The sequence below is a fragment of the Patiria miniata genome, unplaced genomic scaffold (assembly GCF_015706575.1).
Source record: "Patiria miniata isolate m_02_andy unplaced genomic scaffold, ASM1570657v1 HiC_scaffold_22, whole genome shotgun sequence".
Taxonomy (NCBI): Eukaryota; Metazoa; Echinodermata; class Asteroidea; order Valvatida; family Asterinidae; genus Patiria; species Patiria miniata.
This window is the reverse complement of record NW_024037061.1, coordinates 3,411,244-3,433,986: the sequence shown is the minus strand read 5'-3', so window position 1 is coordinate 3,433,986 and position 22,743 is coordinate 3,411,244. Positions and strand designations below refer to the sequence as shown.

General features: G+C 41.1%; 1 protein-coding gene across 1 annotated transcript; it reads right to left on the bottom strand.

Annotated features, from left to right (window-relative positions):
- Positions 1-9,002: 9,002 nt before the first annotated feature.
- Positions 9,003-19,407, bottom strand: LOC119730460 (trichohyalin-like). The gene is made up of 7 exons (XM_038203377.1): positions 19,236-19,407; positions 16,907-16,943; positions 15,947-16,067; positions 14,134-14,249; positions 13,163-13,341; positions 11,650-11,804; positions 9,003-11,418 (listed from the first exon to the last, which is right to left on the bottom strand). Exons 2-7 carry the CDS (start codon positions 16,931-16,933, stop codon positions 9,380-9,382), a joined length of 2,637 nt encoding a protein of 878 aa, XP_038059305.1. The 5' UTR covers positions 16,934-16,943; positions 19,236-19,407; the 3' UTR covers positions 9,003-9,379.
- Positions 19,408-22,743: the final 3,336 nt, after the last annotated feature.

Here is a 22,743-nt window from a genome sequence, read left to right as displayed (position 1 = left end):
ATGCAAGTAGAGTACTATACAAAATTCAGACTGCCATTATTTCGAAGATTAGGGCACAAATAATCGATTTGTTGAGAAAAAAAAATCATATTTGTTACTGATTTTGACCCAAATTTTCGACGCATTGTTCCTGTCTAAGGGCACATCTGTCCAGAAATCGAATTGGAATGTCTTCTAGGGTCCCTTAGGCATCTTTCCTGAAAGTTTGGCGCAATTTCATTTTTTGGCCAAAATGGAAAAAATTGCAAGGGGTTAGCCTTACATTTTTCATCAAATTTGGCCAAAAAATGACTTTTCTCCAAACGACACAGAAATGACTTTTGATGCAAGTCGAGTACCATACAATATTCAGACTGCCATTATTTCGAAGATTTGGGCACAAATAATTGATTTATTGAGAAAAAAACATAATTTTTACAGTTTTTTTACCCAAATCTCCGACGCATTGTTCCTGTCTAAGGGCACATCTGTCCAGAAATCGAGTTGGAATGTCTTCTAGGGTCCCTTGGGCATCTTTCCTGCAAGTTTGGCGCAATTTCAATTTTTGGCCAAAATTAAAAAAAAATTGCAAGGGGTTAGCCTTACATTTTTCATCAAATTTGGCCAAAAAATGACTTTTCTCCAAACGACGCAGAAATGACTTTTGATGCAAGTAGAGTACTATACAAAATTCAGACTGCCATTATTTCGAAGATTAGGGCACAAATAATCGATTTGTTGAGGAAAAAAATCATATTTGTTACTGATTTTGACCCAAATTTTCGACGCATTGTTCCTGTCTAAGGGCACATCTGTCCAGAAATCGAATTGGAATGTCTTCTAGGGTCCCTTAGGCATCTTTCCTGAAAGTTTGGCGCAATTTCATTTTTTGGCCAAAATGGAAAAAATTGCAAGGGGTTAGCCTTACATTTTTCATCAAATTTGGCCAAAAAATGACTTTTCTCCAAACGACACAGAAATGACTTTTGATGCAAGTAGAGTACCATACAATATTCAGACTGCCATTATTTCGAAGATTTGGGCACAAATAATTGATTTATTGAGAAAAAAAACATAATTTTTACAGTTTTTTTACCCAAATCTGCGACGCATTGTTCCTGTCTAAGGGCACATCTGTCCAGAAATCGAATTGGAATGTCTTCTAGGGTCCCTTAGGCATCTTTCCTGGAGGTTTGGCGCAATTTCATTTTTTGGTCAAAATGGGAAAAATTGCAAGGGGTTAGCCTTACATTTTTCATCAAATTTGGCCAAAAAATGACTTTTGTCCAAACGAAGCAGAAATGACTTTTGATGCAAGTCGAGTACCATACAATATTCAGACTGCCAATATTTCAAAGATTTGGGCACAAATAATCGATTTATTGAAAAAGAAATCATATTTGTTACTGATTTTGACCCAAATTTTTGATGCATTGTTCCTGTGTAAGGGCACATCCGTCCAGAAATCCAGTTGGAATGTTTTCTAGTGTTTCTTAGGCATCTTTCCTGGAACTTTGGCGCAATTTCATTTTTTGGTCAAAATTGAAAAAATTGCAAGGGGTTAGCCTTACATTTTTCATCAAATTTGGCCAAAAAATGACTTTTCTCCAAACGACGCAGACATGACTTTTGATGCAAGTAGAGTACCATACTATATTCAGACTGCCATTATTTCAAAGATTTGGGCACAAATAATCGATTTATTGAGAAAAAAATCGTACTTTTTACTTTTTTTAACCCAAATTTTCGACGCATTGTTCCTATGTAAGGGCACATCTGTCCAGAAATCCAGTTGGAATGTCTTCTAGGGTCCCTTGGGCATCTTTCCTGGAAGTTTGGAGCAATTTCATTTTTTGGCCACAATTGAAAAAATTGCAAGGGGTTAGCCTTACATTTTTCATCAAATTTGGCCAAAAAATTGCTTTTCTCCAAACGACGCAGAAATGACTTTTGATGCAAGGAGAGTACCATACAATATTCAGACTGCCATTATTTCGAAGATTAAGGCACAAATAATCGATTTATTGAGAAAAAAAGCATAATTTTTACTGGTTATTTACCCAAATTTTCGACGCATTGTTTCTGTCTAAGGGCACATCTGTCCAGAAATCCAGTTGGAATGTCTTCTAGGGTCCCTTAGGCATCTTTCCTGGAAGTTTGGCGCAATTTCATTTTTTGGTCAAAATTGAAAAAAATATCAAGGGGTTAGCCTTACATTTTTCATCAAATTTGGCCAAAAAATGACTTTTCTCCAAACGACGCAGAAATGACTTTTGATGCAAGTAGAGTACCATACAATATTCAGACTGCTATTATTTCGAAGATTAGGGCACAAATAATCGATTTATTGAAAAAAAAGCCATAATTTTTACTGTTTTTTTACCCAAATTTTCGGCGCATTGTTTCTGTCTAAGGGCACATCTGTCCAGAAATCCAGTTGGAATGTGTTCTAGGGTCCCTTGGGCATCTTTCCTGAAACTTTGGCGCAATTTAATTTTTTGGCCAAAATGGAAAAAATTGCAAGGGGTTAGCCTTACATTTTTCATCAAATTTGGCCAAAAAAATGACTTTTCTCCAAACGACACAGAAATGACTTTTGATGCAAGTAGAGTACCATACAATATTCAGACTGCCATTATTTCGAAGATTAGGGCACAAATAATCGATTTATTGAAAAAAAACCCATAATTTTTACTGTTTTTTTACCCAAATTTTCGGCGCATTGTTTCTGTCTAAGGGCACATCTGTCCAGAAATCCAGTTGGAATGTCTTCTAGGGTCCCTTGGGCATCTTTCCTGAAACTTTGGCGCAATTTCATTTTTTGGCCAAAATGGAAAAAATTGCAAGGGGTTAGCCTTACATTTTTCATCAAATTTGGCCAAAAAATGACTTTTCTCCTAACGACGCAGAAATGACTTTTGATGCAAGTAGAGTACCATACAATATTCAGACTGCCATTATTTCGAAGATTTGGGCACAAATAATCGATTTATTGAGAAAAAAAAATCATATTTGTTACTTTTTTTTTACCCAAATTTTCGACGCATTGTTCCTGTGTAAGGGCAAATCTTTCCAGAAATCGAGTTGGAATGTCTTCTAGGGTCCCTTGGGCATCTTTCCTGAAACTTTGGCGCAATTTCATTTTTTGGTCAAAATGGAAAAAATTGCAAGGGGTTAGCCTTACATTTTTCATCAAATTTGGCCAAAATATGTCTTTTCTCCAAACGACGCAGAAATGACTTTTGATGCAAGTAGAGTACCATACAATATTCAGACTGCCATTATTTCGAAGATTAGGGCACAAATAATCGATTTATTGAAAAAAAAACCCATAATTTTTACTGTTTTTTTACCCAAATTTTCGGCGCATTGTTTCTGTCTAAGGGCACATCTGTCCAGAAATCCAGTTGGAATGTCTTCTAGGGTCCCTTGGGCATCTTTCCTGAAACTTTGGCGCAATTTAATTTTTTGGCCAAAATGGAAAAAATTGCAAGGGGTTAGCCTTACATTTTTCATCAAATTTGGCCAAAAAATGACTTTTCTCCAAACGACACAGAAATGACTTTTGATGCAAGTAGTGTACCATACAATATTCAGACTGCCATTGTTTCGAAGATTAGGGCACAAATAATCGATTTATTGAAAAAAAAAACCATATTTGTTACTGATTTTGACCCAAATTTTCGGCGCATTGTTTCTGTCTAAGGGCACATCTGTCCAGAAATCCAGTTGGAATGTCTTCTAGGGTCCCTTGGGCATCTGTCCTGAAACTTTGGCGCAATTTCATTTTTTGGCCAAAATGGAAAAAATTGCAAGGGGTTAGCCTTAAATTTTTCATCAAATTTGGCCAAAATATGACTCTTCTCCAAACGACACAGAAATGACTTTTGATGCAAGTCGAGTACCATACAATATTAAGACTGCCATTATTTCGAAGATTAGGGCACAAATAATCGATTTATTGAGAAAAAAATCATACTTTTTACTTTTTTTAACCCGAATTTTCGACGCATTGTTCCTGTGTAAGGGCACATCTGTCCAGAAATCCAGTTGGAATGTCTTCTTGGGCATCTTTCCTGGAAGTTTGGCGCAATTTCATTTTTTGGTCAAAATTGAAAAAATTGCAAAGGGTTAGCCTTACATTTTTCATCAAATTTGGCCAAAAAATGACTTTTCTCCAAACGACCAGAAATGACTTTTGATGCAGAGTACCGTACAATATTCAGACTGCCATTATTTCAAAGATTTTGGGCACAAATAATCGATTTATTGAGAAAAAAATCATATTTGTTACTGATTTTGACCCAAATTTTTGACGCATCATTCCTGTCTAAGGGCACATCTGTCCAGAAATCGAGTTTGAATGTCTTGTAGGGTCCCTTAGGCATCTTTCCTGGAAGTTTGGCGCAATTTCATTTTTTGTCAAAAATTGAAAAAATGTCAAGGGGGTTAGCCTTACACTTTTCATCAAATTTGGCCAAAAAAATGACTTTTCTCCAAACGACGCAGATTGACTTTTGATGCAAGGAGAGTACCATACATTATTCAGAAGATTCGAAGATTTGGGCACAAATAATCGATTTATTGAGAAAAAAATATCTTATTTCACTGATTTTGACCCAAATTTTTAACGCATTGTTCCTGTGTAATGGCACATCTGGCCAGAAATCGAGTTGGAATTTTTTCTACGGTCCCTAAGGCATCTTTCCTGGAATTTTGGTGCAATTTAAATTTTTGGCCATATTTGAAAAAATTGCAAGAGGTTAGCCTTACATTTTTCATCAAATTTGGCCCAAAAAACCGATGCAGAAATGACTTTTAATGCAAGGAGAGTATCATACAATATTCAGTCTGCCATTCTTTCTAAGATTAGGGCACAAATAATCGGTTTATTGAGAAAAAATCTGATTTTGCACTGATTTAGACCCACATTTTCGACTCATTGCTTCTGTCTAACGGCACATCTGTCCAGAAATCGAGTTGGAATGTTACATTTTCAATCAAGTTTGGCCCAAAAAATGACTTTTCTTAAAACTTCACAGAAATGACTCTTGATGGAAGGGGAGTATCATGCAATATTGAGACAGCTATAACTTCGAATATTTTTGAGGAAAACAATAATAATTTTGCCCCAAAATATTATTGACACATTTTTTCTTTTGAAAGGCTTATCGTCCAGAAATTGACTTGGAATAAAACACATCAGCTTGAATGAGGACAAAAATAAGTATATTTTTGGACTGATCTTAAATTCAGAGTTTGTTCCTCAAAAACAACGGCCCTAAAAATGACCAAATAATACTCATATGTATAATATAAAAATGAAAATCTTTAATTGATATTCATCAGGGACTTTTGTTTTGTTACATTACACAGAACCTCCAAATACATCTACATGTTTATGTACATGACATTTTGCAATTTTCCACATTTCATTTTTCTTTAAGCACTTGCATGCTAAACATACATTTTCCAAAAGTTCAAACATCATTAATTGCAAGAATTTAGCTTAAAGGGAATAGACAACATTTGCAAACATCCAAAAACAAAACTACCAAATCTTTATGAATTACCAATACTGGACTGTTTGTGAATGACAGTCTAAAGCATCCTGAAAAATCATGGCACCCGGTGTGCTGTCATTTTCAATAAAAGTGGTATTTCGTGTAAATTTCCAACGATGGTCAGGCGACCAGTGCTGGAAATTCTTATTTGTTTTCAAATACTGCCCCCAAGTGAGTACGCAGCTTGTTTGCAATTGATTCCACGCATATGATTTGGTACAAGCCAGCTAGACTAGGTCCCAGCTTTTACAACTCCCCCGATGTCTATAAATTGCTCGGTTTCATCTGAAGTGGGGTCAGGAAACTAGACTGCAGGAACATGATTATTTGTCTTGGTTTTTCCAGCATCTATAACACCCCCCCCCCCCCCCCCGAGAAAAAAAATCCATCCATTTCTGAAAATTACAGCAAAAGCAGATGTAGTACAAGGCCGGAGCCAGAACATATTTTGAGGGGGTCCAAAAAAAAATTTGGTCCCCCAAAAAAGTGGGTCAAAGAAATTACGGCGTGGGGTTCGGGGCCCGCTTAAGGGCCCCCCAAAAATTTTGGATTCTAGATGCTCTGTGGTGCGATCTGAGGCAATTTCTGACCACTTTAACCAATGTTTTTTTGAGGAAAAGATGGTGGTGTACTCATTGCCTGCCTTTATTGCGATGTCACATAAAAAAATTAAAAAATTGGCTTCGTTTTTGGGGGGGGGGCATGGCCCCCTTTGGCCCCCCCCCCCCCCCTGGATCCGCCCTTGATGTAGTACAGTCCCTTTAAACATAGTGGTCACCATTTTACAAAAAAAAAAAAACTGTTTTCATCGTGAGCTGGTTTGGTCCTAATCATCGGAGGAAATGATGATTATTCCTCTAAAATGTGAATATGATCGGACTGTACACAATCTCAACAGTACATACAAAACATTTGTTTGGTTAATTTCTAGAGAACACCAGAAATGAAGCAACGTTACTCCCTTTTTTTCTTCTTTTCATTTTTTTCTTTTGAAATACTAAATTTTATTGTATTTTCACAGGGGGCCAAACAGTTTCTTATTGTACTCGGCTGAAATGTTTACATCGTGTTTTTAATGCCCGGTTTGTGGCATTAGTTCAAGTTTCAACCAGGGGGCCTAAAGCAATGCTCGAATGGTTTCAAATTCTAAAATACACCTGTTAGCTGTAACTACACTAAAAAAGATTTTCATGTTTTAACATCAAATTGCATTTTACCACCTTACCCTAGAACATTTGACGAATGTTTACACAAAGAGTAAAACACAATGATCTTTAATGAATGACAAAAATATCCCAACAACAGAATAGAGATGATTTTCTGTGGGAAAAAACACTTACCAAAAGAAAAAGTCACCTTTTTGGATTGAAAAAAGTTCATGAGCTCAAAACCAAAGACATCTTTACAACAGTCAACACAGGATAAAAAGCAATCTGTCACAAAGATAAAAACATTATTCCCAGAACTCTAACTCTCTTGGCATTTCTCTCAGGAATCATCTCAAAAAAATATCCGTGACAAGTTGCGGAAATTCGGGCGATTCACAATTCAGTGCGCTACCAAGAGTTTGCCATGGCGAGTCCATTTTTCAAGTTTACGGTCAACAAAACATGGCCCATTTGAATGAGTGTAGGTAGACAACTTGAGCTAATTTGTTATAGATTGGGCATAGCATTCTACCGTCTTTACAAAAAACACCATAGTGATAAAAAGACAAGAAAGTGGCAAGCATATATTTGAATCATACACCAATGAAACTACTGACCGGAAAAACCTACGATTTCAAATGTCCCGCGCTGCAAATTTGTCGACCATCTCCCACAATACACTGGGAAAAATGAACTCTCCGTAGCAAACTCTTGGTGGCGCACTGCATTGTGAATCACCCGAATTGGCCCACTGTATCGAGAATTTTTTACCAGGATCTGAAAAATGTCCCCAAATGAAGTTATCGGTTTGCAAACAACGATAATAAATTCACTGCAGGAGGATTCTAAGGAAATTGTTCAGGAAACTTTTCCTAAACTTTTCCTTGATAGTCACTGAGATGACTCCTAAGGAACCTTCATGAAACCTTTGCAGGAAACCAATGACAAATTTTCTGCACTTCAAACTTGTAAGAGACATCGATCTCCATGTACAGTAACAGTGGGTGGGCTCTAGCTTCCCCACTCCTACAAAATCCTCCAAAATCTTTTGGCTGGATTTGGTAGGATTGGAGTTGCGGTTGAGGTTTAATTACCTTCCAAAATCCTTCAAATGTAGGTTATTATGTTTGCGGTCATCTGAGCAAGAGCCATGTTAGCATTTTCAAAATTTGCAGCTCCTACCCTAAAATGTTATGCAAATGTGACACAATTTATGCATGTTGACAACTTTTTGCAAATGTGTGACACATAAACGCAAATGTGTGAAAACATTAGCGCAGATTTGTTAAAATACTTTATGCGTGTATGTGAAACAATATGCAAATGTGTGACACACTTCGCAAATGTGTGACACATTTTATGCAAATGTGCGACACACTTTATGCAAAGGTGACACACTTTATGCAAATGTGTAACACACCTTATAAAAATGTTGACACACTTTATGCAAATGTGTAACACAAATGTTGACACACTTTATGCAAATGTTGACACACTTTGTATAAAAGTGTGACACACTTAGTACACACAAACTCTCAAATTTGTATCCTTGTGGAGACATTTCTTTGTTCTCGTGTAGTAAAGTTTTCAATGTTGAAAGTGAAGTTTCAAAATGCTCTTATTTTAACCAGAATTAATTTCCTTGGCTGAAATTCGGACTTAATATCCCTTTTCTAAAACTCTTCCATTTGCGACAGATCAACCCACATTGGAAATTCCTTATTTTTGAGTAAAATCCATATATCTATTTCGTGAAAACCTTGTGGAGACCTATTCATCTATAGAAATTGCCTTGTGGAGACCTTTACAATGTTTTGTTCCCTATTGTGTGCGTGTCTCCACAAGGATACAAATTTGAGCACAAATTTGTGACACACTTTATGCACATGTGTGACAATTTGCATCATGGGAAGGGCTAATGGTTTACATCCAGACTTACCATACATGTACAATTCAAGAATTGAATAGTTCTCAAGGAACACGTTTTTTGGGGAAACTATTTCCAAAGAAGAAAATTGACTTTCTGTTATCTCAAAAAAAACCACCAATACAGCAGCATGGATAATGCAGTACACAATATGCAGAACATGGATGTATGCGCATTCCATTTTTGGAACAATTCACCGTAGAGTGCTATGAACATTATGAGAATTTCAGCCATGTGGATTTTGGACAAAAAGGACTCAAAGAAATTCCAGTTGACTTTTTGTTATCCCAGATTTTGATTCACTGATCGTTTCAAAGATAACTTGCTAGCCAAGATCCCCGTAGCAGGTATCACAATATGACGAGCATCGGCTGGGTGTTTTTCAGGATGCCATAATTTGGCCCATTGTTTAAAACACGGTTTGGTGTGCAAATTCTGTACCAGTTTTACAAAAGTCGAATTTTTTTTAGCCTGGTTATGATCTGCGTAAGAGTTAACAAGAATGAGCACATTAGAAGTTCAGATCTACACAACATATGGTCTTCATTTTAGTCTCGACAGAACACTTGAGAACCAATCTGCAGAGTTCATATTTCAACATTACTGTACTTTTGTTATTAAAACGAAAACTATTCACAGAAATTCAATTTCAAAATTTCACTTGTCCACAACACACTCCTGTCAACTATATTCCAACAAGAAAAATTATTATTAGACAATTGTTGAAGTTATCATTTTGTTTTTAACTTGATTGGGTAATCTTACTCAGAACTTCCTGCGGTCACTTGCTCGTGTTCATGAACAGACCCCGTTCCGTTTTCCTCAATATAAGCTGTGTCTCGAGGATCGGTTGGTTTGGTTGGTACCCCGCTATTGTTGTCCCCGTCGCCAGTTGGCATCTGCGACATAACAATCTTCAACGGAGGTACGTCGCTGACCGTCTCACCGATGTTGTTGGCAGGACTTGCTGGGGAGCTGTTAACAGGAGACGAGCTCGGGTGGGGCGACTCGGGCGATTGGTTCGTCGGTGAGTGATTGGTTGTCGGGGATGCAGTTTGATTGTTTGGGGGCGGAGTTTGATTGTTTGGGAGCTGGGCTTGGTTGCCACGGGGCGGGGTTTGGTTGCCAAGGGGCGGGGCCTCATTGGCCATGTAGTCTTCCTCATCGCTACTACCCGTGTCGTAATCAACAACCGACAGACTGCAGTTATGGGGAAGCTTCTTGGCAGTTACCTTAACCTCCGGAAAATTAGTTACCTCAGGAGCCTGGTTCGAGATTTGGACCTCGGGTTCTACCTTACTACAAGTCACCTGGCCCAGTTGGGTACTGTTACTGACCCCTTCAGTATGGGAGGACGTTATGGCATTGTCTTGGTTACTACCGACTGAGGGACCTATCGCATAAGTATCAGCGGGGGAACCTTCTGTCCCCTGCCCGCTGGATGAGTCAACTACCCCTACATCGCTATCGTTACTATTACCCGAGGGTTCAAATGAGAATTTAGGTTCTGAGGTTGATTTGTAAGGGTCTACTAGGGTTTGGTCAAGGCCCTGGGGTCGAGTTGAGGGGTCAGCGGACCCTTGATCTGGGGTCATGGTGCTGAAACCCTCATCGGAGTCATCCCCCAGTTGGGGCTTAGGTGCCTCGCCTGAGGCTTTTGGGATAGTCAACTCACCGGCCGGTTTGGTTTGTTGGATGTCTTGGAGGTAGGACTCACTCTCTGTGCTGGAGTCGCTGTCGAACCTTGAGGGGTCGATTTCCATCTCCTCTTCGTCTTCTTGCTGCCAACGCTGCTGCTGCTTTTGTAGTCCTTGTTGTAACTGCTGCTGCTGCTGTTGCACCTGCTGTTCCCGTTGCCACTGCTGCTGTTGTTCCTGTTGCAGCTTCTGCTGTTCCTGTTGTAACTGCTGCTGGTGCCGTTGCAGCTGCTGCTCCTGTTGCAACTGCTGCAGTTGCTCCTGTTGTAGCTGCTGTTCCCGTTGCAACTTCTGCTGTTGGTCCTGTTGCAGCTTCTGCTGTTCCTGTTGCACTTGTCGCCGTTGCTCTTGTTGCAGCTGCCACTGACGTTCATCCCGCTGCTGCTCCAAACCCCACACCTGTTGCTCAGGCGAGGCCTCCTCCACGTCCCTAGTTACCTGATCAGATGTCTCCTCTGCCATCTCTGGTTGGCGTTGCTCGGGTATCTCTGCATCCTCTGAGATGAACGTCCTATCCTCCTTCCCGGACATCTTTGTAGTCCTTTCCTTTTCTTGCCCTGCCTCCTCCATGGTAGTCCTTCTTTGCTTTTCCTCTGTTGGAGACCCTGAGGCCTCCTCTGCCGTCCTTTGGTCTCCAAGGCCCTCATCTTCGGCCCCTGGACTAATCTCTTTCTCTGCTGTCCTAGACAGGAGCCTCTGGTCCTGACCCTCCCCGGCAGCTGAAGCAGCCGCCATCTCCTCGCTAGGAGTTCTGTTACCTACCACCAGGCCCTCTGGGCTCTTCGGAGCAGGGCTGGAGGGGGTAGGGGCAGGACCTGCTTCTGATGGTTCTGATGCGGGCGACTCCGGCTGCCGCTCCTCGTAGCCAGTCAAAGTCCTATCTTCTGGCTCTGGCTCTTGTGGGACCATCTCTTCCATCTGTGGCTCAGGAGTTTGTCGGCCCTGAACTGCTTGTTCTGGCATCCTTGCTTCAGTCTGCTTGGCATTGGCTCTGACTGCGGCTAGGTCGTCCTTTGCCTCTTTCAGCTGCTGTTGCAGGGCACAGATGGTGCTTTGCATGCCCTCCACTTCCTCATCAAGTTGAATCACAAATTCGTTCAGCTCTGCAAGGAAGCAGAGACAACACAGGTTAATCCATCAGCACCTGTTTATCATTGTATAACACTGTATTTATTACATAATGAATATTTCTGTTCATCAAATTTGTGAATACTTGATGACAGGATTAAATACTCATGAAGGATCCTCAAAACCCTCCTGTTTCAATAAAACTCTAGACAGGTTATCCATCTATCAAGCTGTACGATGGTGCTTCTGGGTGCTATGTTTCTTACCGTCTTGGCTAGCTTTGAGCTCCTCGCTGTACTTCTTCTGCAGTGCCAGCTCAGCCTCCAGCTGGGCGGTGCGGCCCGTCGACACCTGCTTGCCCAGCTCCTGGTTCTCCTGGATCAAGGTGCGACACTTGGACATCAGACGCTTGCCAGTTTGACTGCGAACCAAGAAGAAAGAAAAACGGCCATTGGGTAAGCTTCCTCTGGTCACCACATACTGTTCAAAATGATCCAGTGGTCGCTTGATCCAGTGGTCTCGTTTGTGTCTTAAGACCTGCGAAAAACAAGGCTGTTACTCATTATTCACTTTGTACCTTACGGATACGGTATAAGTCATTTAGGCAAACCCTTCTTTCCAATATGGGCTACCACCTCATTTCCATCTTTTCCCTCATTTTCCTTCTCATCTCGTATGCCAAACCCTCCATCTTATGACACAACCTTTAAATAAACTGCACCCCATCTCTTAGGCCAAAAAAAAAAAGGCTCCGGTTTCTGGTATGGAGCTTGCCCAAAAAATGGTGCGGCGACACAGCTTTTTTTTTTTTACCTGATGTTTTTGCTTCAAATGTCGGCTGATGACTGCAAATGGTGCCCGACTAAACTTAGTGCAAATATATGGGAGGCCAGAGAGGCCACATAAAGCTTATTCTCGACCATAACCCAATCTAAAAACACGTTAAAATTGTGCAGCAACAGGATTCCAGTCAAACCAGTGAGTTTGGTGGTTTTGAGACATCATCTTTCATTGAAAAAAAAACTTTTTCATTTTGCCGACGCGCATGGCTACGGCGACAGAAACCGGAGACTTTTTTTTTGGCCTTAAGCCACACCCTATATCTTGTACCACACCCTCTATGTTCTGCCACATCCTTTATGTTGTGGCACATCCTCTATATGTGCCACACCCTCGTTCTTTAGCCACACCTTTATCTTATATCACACCCTCTATTTTGTGCCAACCCTCTCTTAGGCCACACCCTATATCTTGTGACACACCCTCTAACTTGTGACACACACTCTATCTTGTGACACACCCTTCATCTTGTGACACACCCTCTATCTTGTGACACCCTCTATCTTGTGACACACCCTCTATCTTGTGACACCCTCTATCTTGTGACACACCCTCTAACTTGTGACACGCACTCTATCTTGTGACACGCACTCTATCTTGTGACACACCCTCTATCTTGTGACATACTCTGTATCTTGTGACACACCCTTTATCTTGTGCCACACCTATCTTATGCCACACCCTCTATCTTGTGCCACACCCTCTATCTTGTGACACACCCTCTATCTTGCAACACACTCTGTATCTTGTGACACACCCTTTATCTTGTGCCACACCTATCTTGTGCCACACCCTCTATCTTGTGACACACCCTCTATCTTGTGCCCCACCCTCTTTTCTCTGCCACACCCTCTCCCATGTGCCACAACCCCCTCTCTTGGGCAACACCCTCTCTCTCATTTATGCCACACCCTCTCTCAGCTCCAGTGTCCCGCCCACCTGTCTGGAGTGAACTTCCAAGCAGCCATGTCGTCGGTGGCCTGCTGCAGCTTCTTGCTCTTCTCATCCAGCTGATTGCGCATCCGCTGGAACAGGATGTTCAGGGCGGGATCAAGGAGGGCGGAGCGCAGCTGGGAGGCGCCTGGGGTGTTCCCTTTGGTGGTTTCGCCCAGCTGGGTCTGCAAAGAGAAGGAAGCATTGGGATCATTTTTAATAAAGTGGAGTCTTTTCTGACTGTCAATCAGAAATCGTACTCTGCCAATCACTGCATGACGTTTCGGTCGGGTGACCACGATAGCTCGGTCAAATTTGGTTACAAGTGCAAACCACCAAAATGAACACAATCCAAAGGTGGTTTATGTCTGATCGACAAGTTAAATCAAATCTAGTCTTAAAATTTGTTCGGTATTTTGACCGAGAAAATTCTGAGCATACCTCACATGCCCTTTATTTCACCCTAACTTCCTAGCGTCTTTTGCTAGGAACTGGACAAGTCCATCCAAATCCATCAATCACTGTGCGACCAATACAAAACTGTACATGGCATAATGGAATCCACCACTGACGCACTGGTTGACATTCATGGACTTGCTACACATGGCTTTTATCAAGATAGCAGTACAGGAAGCTAGGCAAAATCAATCGGATACCCCTAGCACCGCCTCGAGCCATTAGGCCCAAGTCCGTCATACTCCACCAATATTTAGTCACGCCAGGCCTCCTGGACCAAGTTCCCCAAAATCCACAAAAATGGGGGATGGATTTTGATGGAGTTGGGTGGTTAGGGTTAAGCTAATGCGAGTGTTTGAGGCATGCTTGGGATTTGTCAGACCGAGTGCCAAGATTCCCTGGACTAGATTTGATTCATCTTGTTGATAGCACCATCTAGCTCCACTGCAGCTTGGGTCTGGGTGCAAGATGAGAAGAAAATGCAGTTCCAGTCTTTGGATTAAATCTGCGGCAATACTCACCGCTATCTCTTGGAGCTCCTGTTCCTTCCTAGTCAGCTGCATCAGTAGCACCTTCTCTTTGCGACTGGCCTCGGCCTGCTGCTGCTTCAGACGTTCCTCAAGCTCACTCTGGCCCCCTGAATTTTGACAATGGACAAAACAGTACCTATGTTAAAATGGATCGTATCTTTGTAACATTCTGCCTTTGCGAAAACTGAGGAAGCACATGAAGATAGAAGTGGAACCACCGTATTTGCAGGATATATGGGTTCCGCGCACAAGTACCCCCTCAGCGGTAAGAAAGGGAGAGTTGGGGGAGACCACTAGGAGGGACAATTGAACACATCACTGACGACCCCTGAAGCTCACGTGAAGACGCCATGCCTTTGTGCACATTCGGAATAAAACACGTCATGCATACTTTGTGCTATATGTGCGCGAAGCAGTACGCGCAGGCGGAGTGTCCTATCCACTGGATTCTCGAAAGTAGTCAAACAGCGCCCTCTCATTCGCGCACGGAGCTCATACACGGTAAACAAGAAAAATATACATTATTGGTGCCATTGTCTTATGTGTCAGTTTATTTTGGAGGATGCAAAAAAAGGTGATTTTTAGGCCAAAAAAAAAAATAAGTCGGTCTCTGGTCAGCGCGCACGTCGATTTTAACCATGCGCGTCAATCTTTTTTTTTCCCAAAATGTTTCGCTGTAGCTCCAACAGCTCCCTCTATTGCCACACCTCCTCAATTTTTTTATCAAAGAGCACCAAGGAATGGGAAATTGCACCAAGGCAAATGATCGAGAGCACCAAGGCAAATTATGGAGGACACCAATGTACATGAGGACACCAAAAAAGCAAAATAGTACCCCACCTTGTCTGTACAATCCAAGCTTGAAGAAAAAAAAAAAAAAAAAAAAAAAAAAAAGCCGCGTCCCCGCGTCAATTCCGGAACTTCGGTCTGACCAGAGACCGAATATTTTTTTTTTTTGGCCTTATATATCTGTACAGATGATTTCACAGTTTAGTAGTTTATGACAAGACAAGGCAAGCTCAATAGTAAAAGCATGGTGAAATGACTCCAAAAACCCTAACCCCTAGGCCTTTTTGGCAAGGAACATCCTCAATCCTGCAAAATCCTCCAATTGCCATCATAGAAAAATTGGATTCAGCCTCAATCCTCCAAAATCATCCGTTACTTCTTGATTGTGCAATGGAAGGTGACCATTGCGTCAATCCTTCAAAATCTTCCATCACTGGTTGCACTAACAGTCCTGAATCCTCCAATTTTGATATGCTTTGCACACCCCCTAGGGAGTTTTAATGGGTTGAGGCAGCGCCGATGACATGCAGAAGCAGTCTTGTATCCTCGATCCTGATTGGTCGATCCATGGCAACAACAGTGTGATATGAGGCTGTATTGCACGGTCCATATCGCACCCTGCGTATTGCGCTATTCCAAGATGCGAGCGACATTCCAGCTGCATGCGCTAAACTGCTAAAAGGTTTGTGTAAAGCGATGGTCCAACTTTACTGCGCGTCAAGTTTGCTTGAAGATAAATTCATTATCACGCTCACGCTCGTGGAACACGGAAAATGTAGTGCGTCTGGGTCCCACATATTCAGCCTTGTGGTATGTGGGACACAGACGCACTACATTATTCCGTGGCATGGCTGAACATTAACAATGCTGGTACAGCCTACAAACTCGACACGATGCATCCTCCAAAATCAACCGACACTTTCTTTGCCATTCAGCCTAAATCCTCCAATATCCTCCAAAACCGCCTGGAAGATTTGGGAGGATGGAGGAGGGTTAGGAATAAACTTTCATTTACCACTAGTGCACGCACTGCCGTCCAGTTTGGTGAGAGACGCGATGTAGGAGTCGTGCTTCTTATTTTCGCCCATCAGTTCCTCCTTGGTTATTTCCACCAAGCCGTCACCTCCAAGACGCATCTTAAAAAAAATAAGGTCAGGGTGGTGAGTCAACAAGATCAAGATGGTGATGAACAAATTTGGAAAAGAGTCGAGGCATTCCTGAGGTCAAAATGGTTAGGGCTGGGAAGGGGGGGGGGCCTTGGGGGAAACTGACTCTAAAATATCAGTACTTGGTGAAAACTACTTGAAAGGTATGAAATCAATGTGAATGGTTACAGTGGAAGACAGATCACAATTGTGAAAATTATTTTGAAGATTTGTGAAAATTATTTTGAAGATATTCCGAAGGTTGACATGGGGACTTCAAAGCAGTATGGAGGTGAAATACTAAAAACTACACAGGTAAGACTGTCATAACGGTGAAATGTAATAATAATGAGATGTCATAGAGGTGAAAATTACTACAATTTTAGAATAGAATTATTAGAAGTACATGTAGGACATTTAGAAGGCCAAACAGAGTTCAAAATGGCAAAATAATGAAAATTACACTGCAATGACATTACAGGTCAGAGTTGGTTCCAAAAACAAAACAACTCGAATCATATTTTCATCACGGCTTTCTGTCAGAATTTGTTCTCGTCTTCAAAAAGAATGCATTTCAATAGAATCTCATTCATACCAAAATTAGTCTTTGTACAATGGTATTCTGGAAAAGTACCAAACAGAAATATTTTAAATTTCAACGGTTCAAGACTGCATGACCACTCTTACATTGTTTAAAACACACAAAAAGGCAACATCTTGATTTTTAGTCTTACTTTCAACATGTAGCGATGCTATCAATTACTAACATATATTATATTTCACGAGAAAAGTTCAATTTTGCAGGGAAAAAACACAGGATTTCAGCTTACTCGTTTGGCAGGAGGATCGTCAGACATTATTGGTGTCCTGGATCAAGACAAAGAAAAATACAAAGATGTGAGTATTGAAGAAAACTTTTAATAGACATTCTGAACAATTCCAAAGTAATATTTAGTGAACTTTTTAGGCAGTGGATATTAAGCCAGCACAGACAATGCATAGTGACTGTTTTTGTTTTTCACCAAAAAGTCCGGTTTTACATGCCAACATTGTCCTTGTGAATTTGTTTTCACAAGATGAAAACGAGACCACGCAACAGGAAAATAAAGATCCTTATGAATTTGTTTTCACAACATGAAAACGAGACAACGCAACAGGAAAATAAAGATGGTGATCCCTGCGATTTACCGTGAAGACGCAAGGCGCGCAGAATCACATGGCACCAACCGTAAACCGTGTACGAAAATCCTCATTTCTACCACAACATGCACAAGAAACTGCTCTTAATGACAAAAAAGGTCTCATAAACATTGAGAGAAATCTGGTTTAGCTGAAAAAGGTCATTTTGGAATGATAGAAAATACGGTAATCCTTACTTTTAGGACCCCTTTCTTATATAAGGCTAAAAGACTCACCAAAACGGCTGACTAAATGGCACTCAAAAGTGACATTCTGATATTTATTGACACATTTGAACATTTGGCAATGACACCTCTTGAATATCAGCAGGTTTGATTTTGTAGAAAGAGGGCATGGTTTTGATTTATGAGGGGTTAAAGACGACGATGACAAACAGAAAATAAATTTAAAAAGCAAGATGGTGAACTGCCAAAAAAGGTAGGAAAGTCACATTTTCTTTGAAAGTGCTTTCAAAATTATAACTGAGTTAGTTTGAAGAAAAAAGACTTCTTTAGCCTGCAAAAGTCACTTTGGTACTGGACAGTCATCTGCAAAAGTCATTTTTGAACAGAACTCGTACAAAATAGAGGTGTCCTAAAAGTAAGGATTACCAAAAATACCTTTGACTCTAATTTGATCAAAACTAAAGAGGGATCTGTAACTACTACACAATCTCCAGTTTTTGACTCAATAAGGTCTTTCACGGTAATATGCGCCATCTTGTTCATGGGGCAAAGGAACACACGGTGGCACATATTACCATGAAAAAAACCTTATTCAAACATGTCAAATTTGCACATCAGCACAGACTGGTGATCAGGCACCCAGGCCGATCTAGCCCGACTGCGTCTGGCCGTACAGTACTATCGCAAGCTCTGTAGTACGGCCAGACGCCCGATGCTTCCAAAAAGACTGAATTTTGTTGGCCGCCGATGTAGCGATTTTGCTACATCTTTTGATCGCGATTATCTTTTCATCCAGGACACAACTTTCCAAAGTTAAGGTTTGTAGTCGTAGAACAACTCATACCTTTTCGTAAAAACGTTCTTTGGTCTCAATATTTTCATTCATCTGGCCACAAGACGAATTTCAGTCATCAGATTCCACAAATATCGTCCCCCATGCGATCCCCCGTGCGATTTCAAAATGGCGGCCGCGCTGTAATGTATGCAATATGCAGGCGCGCCCGCGCAAATCATGAATATGCATAAACAGTCTGTGACGTATGACCTCGTGACGTATGGCCCCGCACGGGGCCGCACACACGTCCAAAAACACGAGGTCATACGTCACAGACTGTTTATGCATATTCATGATTTGCGCGGGCGCGCCTGCATATTGCATACATTACAGCGCGGCCGCCATTTTGAAATCGCATGGGGGATCGCATGGGGGACGATATTTGTGGAATCTGATGACTGAAATTCGTCTTGTGGCCAGATGAATGAAAATATTGAGACCAAAGAACGTTTTTTCGAAAAGGTATGAGTTGTTCTACGACTACAAACCTTAACTTTGGAAAGTTGTGTCCTGGATGAAAAGATAATCGCGATCAAAAGATGTAGCAAAATCGCTACATCGGCGGCCAACAAAATCCAGTCTTTTTGGAAGCATCGGGCGTCTGGCTGTACTACAGAGCTTGCGATAGTACTGTACGGCCAGACGCAGTCGGGCTAAGGCCGATCATGCCGATTTTGACTGTCAAATCTGCCCTCCCGACATGCCTGATGTTTGAAAGCTGCGTAAATATAAAAATAAGATATTTCCAAGCAAAATACCTTTCTTTTGTTTGTATGGTCTTAAACAATTGGATACAGTAAGTAAACACAAACATGACAAAATTTCAAACATGAATAAAATTCTTCCAAAACAAGATGGCCGACACTGCAGAACGACATACACAATGCAAAATCCAAATTCTACAAAATTCTAACCCTAAATTACTACGTACTGTTGAACAAATGGATCATACTTTCTTACCCTGCTGATGCAGTGTTCTCCTTCAGTCGAGATTTTTTGTCGTGACTTTCACAGAAATGCGCACAAGGGGCTAAATTTAGCGGTTATCTGGGCGACATTTTGCGGAGTCCATGGTTTCGGAATTTTTTAGCATGTGCAGTTAGTTGTACAGTTGTTTACTCCAGTCAGTACATGTGCGCTTGACGCCGAGTGAGGGCGCGCTATAAATTACATACTGGCCAAAAAATAATAATACACGCACATGTAATCCATTAAGATTTTTTTTACCGTTCCTCAAACTTAAAGTTATGTTTCCTTTGCTATTGAGTTTCATCTCGGGAAGCAACAAACACATTTGCTTTTTTCATTTGTTTTCCCCCCTAGTAATATGAGGTTATTATTGGTGGCATGAGTGGCTAGTGCGTAAAGCGCTCGCCTATGATAATCGATGCGGCCCTTGCAACTTGCAGTTCGATTCCTGGCAGCGCCGCAGTGACCATCATAATGTGAGTGGAGTTGTGCATTGATTCTCTCCTGTGCAACGAGGGTTTTTCTCTGGGATCTCCGGTTTTCCTCCCTCCACAAAAATCAAACACTTAATTTCGATCTCTGGATGTGCTCCGTGGTCACACATGGGTTGTAATTCGTCATGAAGAAAAATCATATATTTATTTGTTTTCAAAAAACGGGGAACAAACTACAGAACTTCAGAAGCTTTTCGTATATGCGTTCGCTTTAAGTTTCCACGACCGGTGTAGCATGAATTTAGGTTTTATGAAATACGGACTCATTGGAGGTATTGCGCATGCTCATGCATAGATAATTAGGAGAGGGACCGGTCACGTGAGAGGGTTTAACCAATAAAAGGGGAAAGGAGTCCGATTTTCGTACGAGTCCGATTTTCATATGAATTTGGTGAATTTTGCCAAATCACCCCCCCCCCCCCCTCCACTATCCAACAAGGATTTATGCAACTATAATTCGCGGTGTAGCACGATCGAGGATTTTGTGATGTTGTGAAATGGAAAAGTCCAGATTTTACCTCGAGATAATATTCCTCCCATTCCACGCTGAGCCACTCAATAAATAACAGCTACATGTACTATACATACATGTATACATGTAAAAATCTGGACTTTTCCATTTTACGAGGCGAAGCCGAGTGAACTGGAAAAGTCCAGATTTTACCGAGCGATAATATTCCTCCCATTTCACAATTTAAAGCCACTCAATATCTGTTTTATATAACTGACATATAGATCCTTGTCATTTGATGTATTTGAACCTTTTTTTTTTCAATACAAAACTGGAGGAAAATGTATTTCTCTTCCAAACCACCCTTTCACGAAAATGTTTGAACCCAACGCTGTAGCGCTGGCTCTTTGGAACAATACGCGCTACGCGTAACGCTGAACGCGCACACCAGCATGCATTTGCACACAAATACCGCGTCATGATCCTAACTGTTGAATAGTATACAAATATTGAATGCTTCGAGTGGTGTAGTAAAACTAGCCTCCCGAGGTGATCCATGGACCATTCTATTTTCCCGAGGCGAAGCCGAGGGAAAATAGAATGGTCCATGGATCACCGAGGGAGGCTAGTTTTACTTCACCACGAGATAAAGCATTCAATATTTGTTTTATAACACTTCACGCACAGATTCTGCTTGATTTTAATATTTTACATTATTTAAATCTGAACACAGTTGAAATAAACTTCAATTTCAATACAAAATTGGTGGAAAATGTATTTCTCTCTTAAAAACTAACCCTTCACGAAATGTTTGAACCCAAGTCTGCGGCGCGCTCTCTTTGGAATAATACGCGCTACGCACAACGCGCAACGCGCACACCAGCATGCATTTGCACACAAATACCGCGCCGTGGAAATAGTACTTTGGTTGCTAATGGTATAGTACTTTGGTTGCTATGCGCATAGTACTTTTGGCCGTGCACAGAAAAGATAGCAAAATTAGAAAGTAACATGTGACTCGCTCTCGGCCAATCAAGACACAGAATCTGTGGGTGAGGTGTTATAATATACAAATATTGAATGCTTCGAGTGGTGTAGTAAAACTAGCCTCCCTCGGTGATCCATGGACCATTCTATTTTCCCGAGGCGAAGCCGAGGGAAAATAGAATGGTCCATGGATCACCGAGGGAGGCTAGTTCTACTTCACCACGAGATAAAGCATTCAATATTTGTTTTATTACACTTCACCCACAGATTCTGCTTGATTTTAATATTTTACATTATTCAAATCTGAACACAGTTGAAATAAACTTCAATTTCAATACAAAATTGGTGAAAAATGTATTTCCCTCTTGAAACTAACCCTTCACGAAAAGTTTTAACCCAAGTCTGCGGCGCGGTCTCTTTGGAATAATACGCGCTACGCACAACGCGCAACGCACACACACCAGCATGCATTTGCACACAAATACCGCACGCTGTAGCCCCCCAAAAAATTTGTCTAGCCCCCCCTCCCAAAAATAAATAAATTCCGTTAAAAAAAATTGCATAATAGCAAAAAGAAGGATTGTGATGTACTTGCGAACGGTCTCCCCCTAAAGAAGAAATAGCCGTGACAAGGGTGCATTAGTTTCTCGAGAATGGGCATGCACATTCTTGAGAATGTGCAACTGGATCCTTGCTCAATCTTGGCAAAAAATAACTCTTCCAGATTGAGCGCACATTCTTGAGAATGCGCAACAAGATAACGGTATTGTCGATGCCGAGCACCGGCTGCGCTTGGCAAGTCTAGCTGAATCCTCGTTCACTGATTCTCAATAATTATACTGTTGCAACGCAAGGCGCTGAAAAGTAGAGTGGATATGATAAGTAAAGGCGTATTGATATGGGGGGGGGGGGGGGGCCCGACCGGGAAAATATAAGAGACATAATAATACTAGTGCAAAGAATTCTGATTTTTGGGATAATAAAAGCGGGGTGGGGGTGGGGGGGGGGACGTAAGAATGAAGAATGTGAAGAATGAGAATGAATACTGCGACATCCCATAGTGCTAATGCTATTTCCCATTTAAATTGCCACCAATTTATTGTTCACATCCCACCATAACGTCGCAGAGCTGGATTCTATCTAGTCAAAAGAGCAATTTTGGCAGCTTCTGGACATCGTTTTTTTTTTCGTGGCACGCTTATGATACATGCAGGGACTTGTAACTTGTCTAGCCTAAACAAAGCACTTCCCAGACTAGTTCCCAGTCCTCCGTTATTACAAAACTTCCCATAGTGGGCAGAAAAAAGCAATAATAACAGGTTTAATTTGATTCAAACTATCGTAGTTATACGAGTACAGAAGCATAGCACATTTTCTTTCCTCTTTATATGAATTGTTTCCCTTTTAACCGCTATACAATTCATTTAACATAATTATGTCGTGCAATGTTTGTTAAGATTGGGCAAAATTCATAAATTGTGCACGTGATATTCCCACCCAATCTTAAGAATGAGCGCTCATTCTTAAGAACGCGTGCTCGTTCATGACTGTTCGTCATGTTTATTTT

Excerpts from the sequence above, each read along its gene's own strand:
- LOC119730460 (XM_038203377.1), bottom strand. The coding sequence starts at position 16,933 with ATGTCTGACGATCCTCCTGCCAAACGA. Across the intron at positions 11,805-13,162 it reads TGGAAGTTCACTCCAGACAG|TCAAACTGGCAAGCGTCTGA; the intron begins GTGGGCGGGACA and ends CTTGGTTCGCAG. Across the intron at positions 11,419-11,649 it reads GCTCAAAGCTAGCCAAGACG|AGCTGAACGAATTTGTGATT; the intron begins GTAAGAAACATA and ends GCTTCCTTGCAG.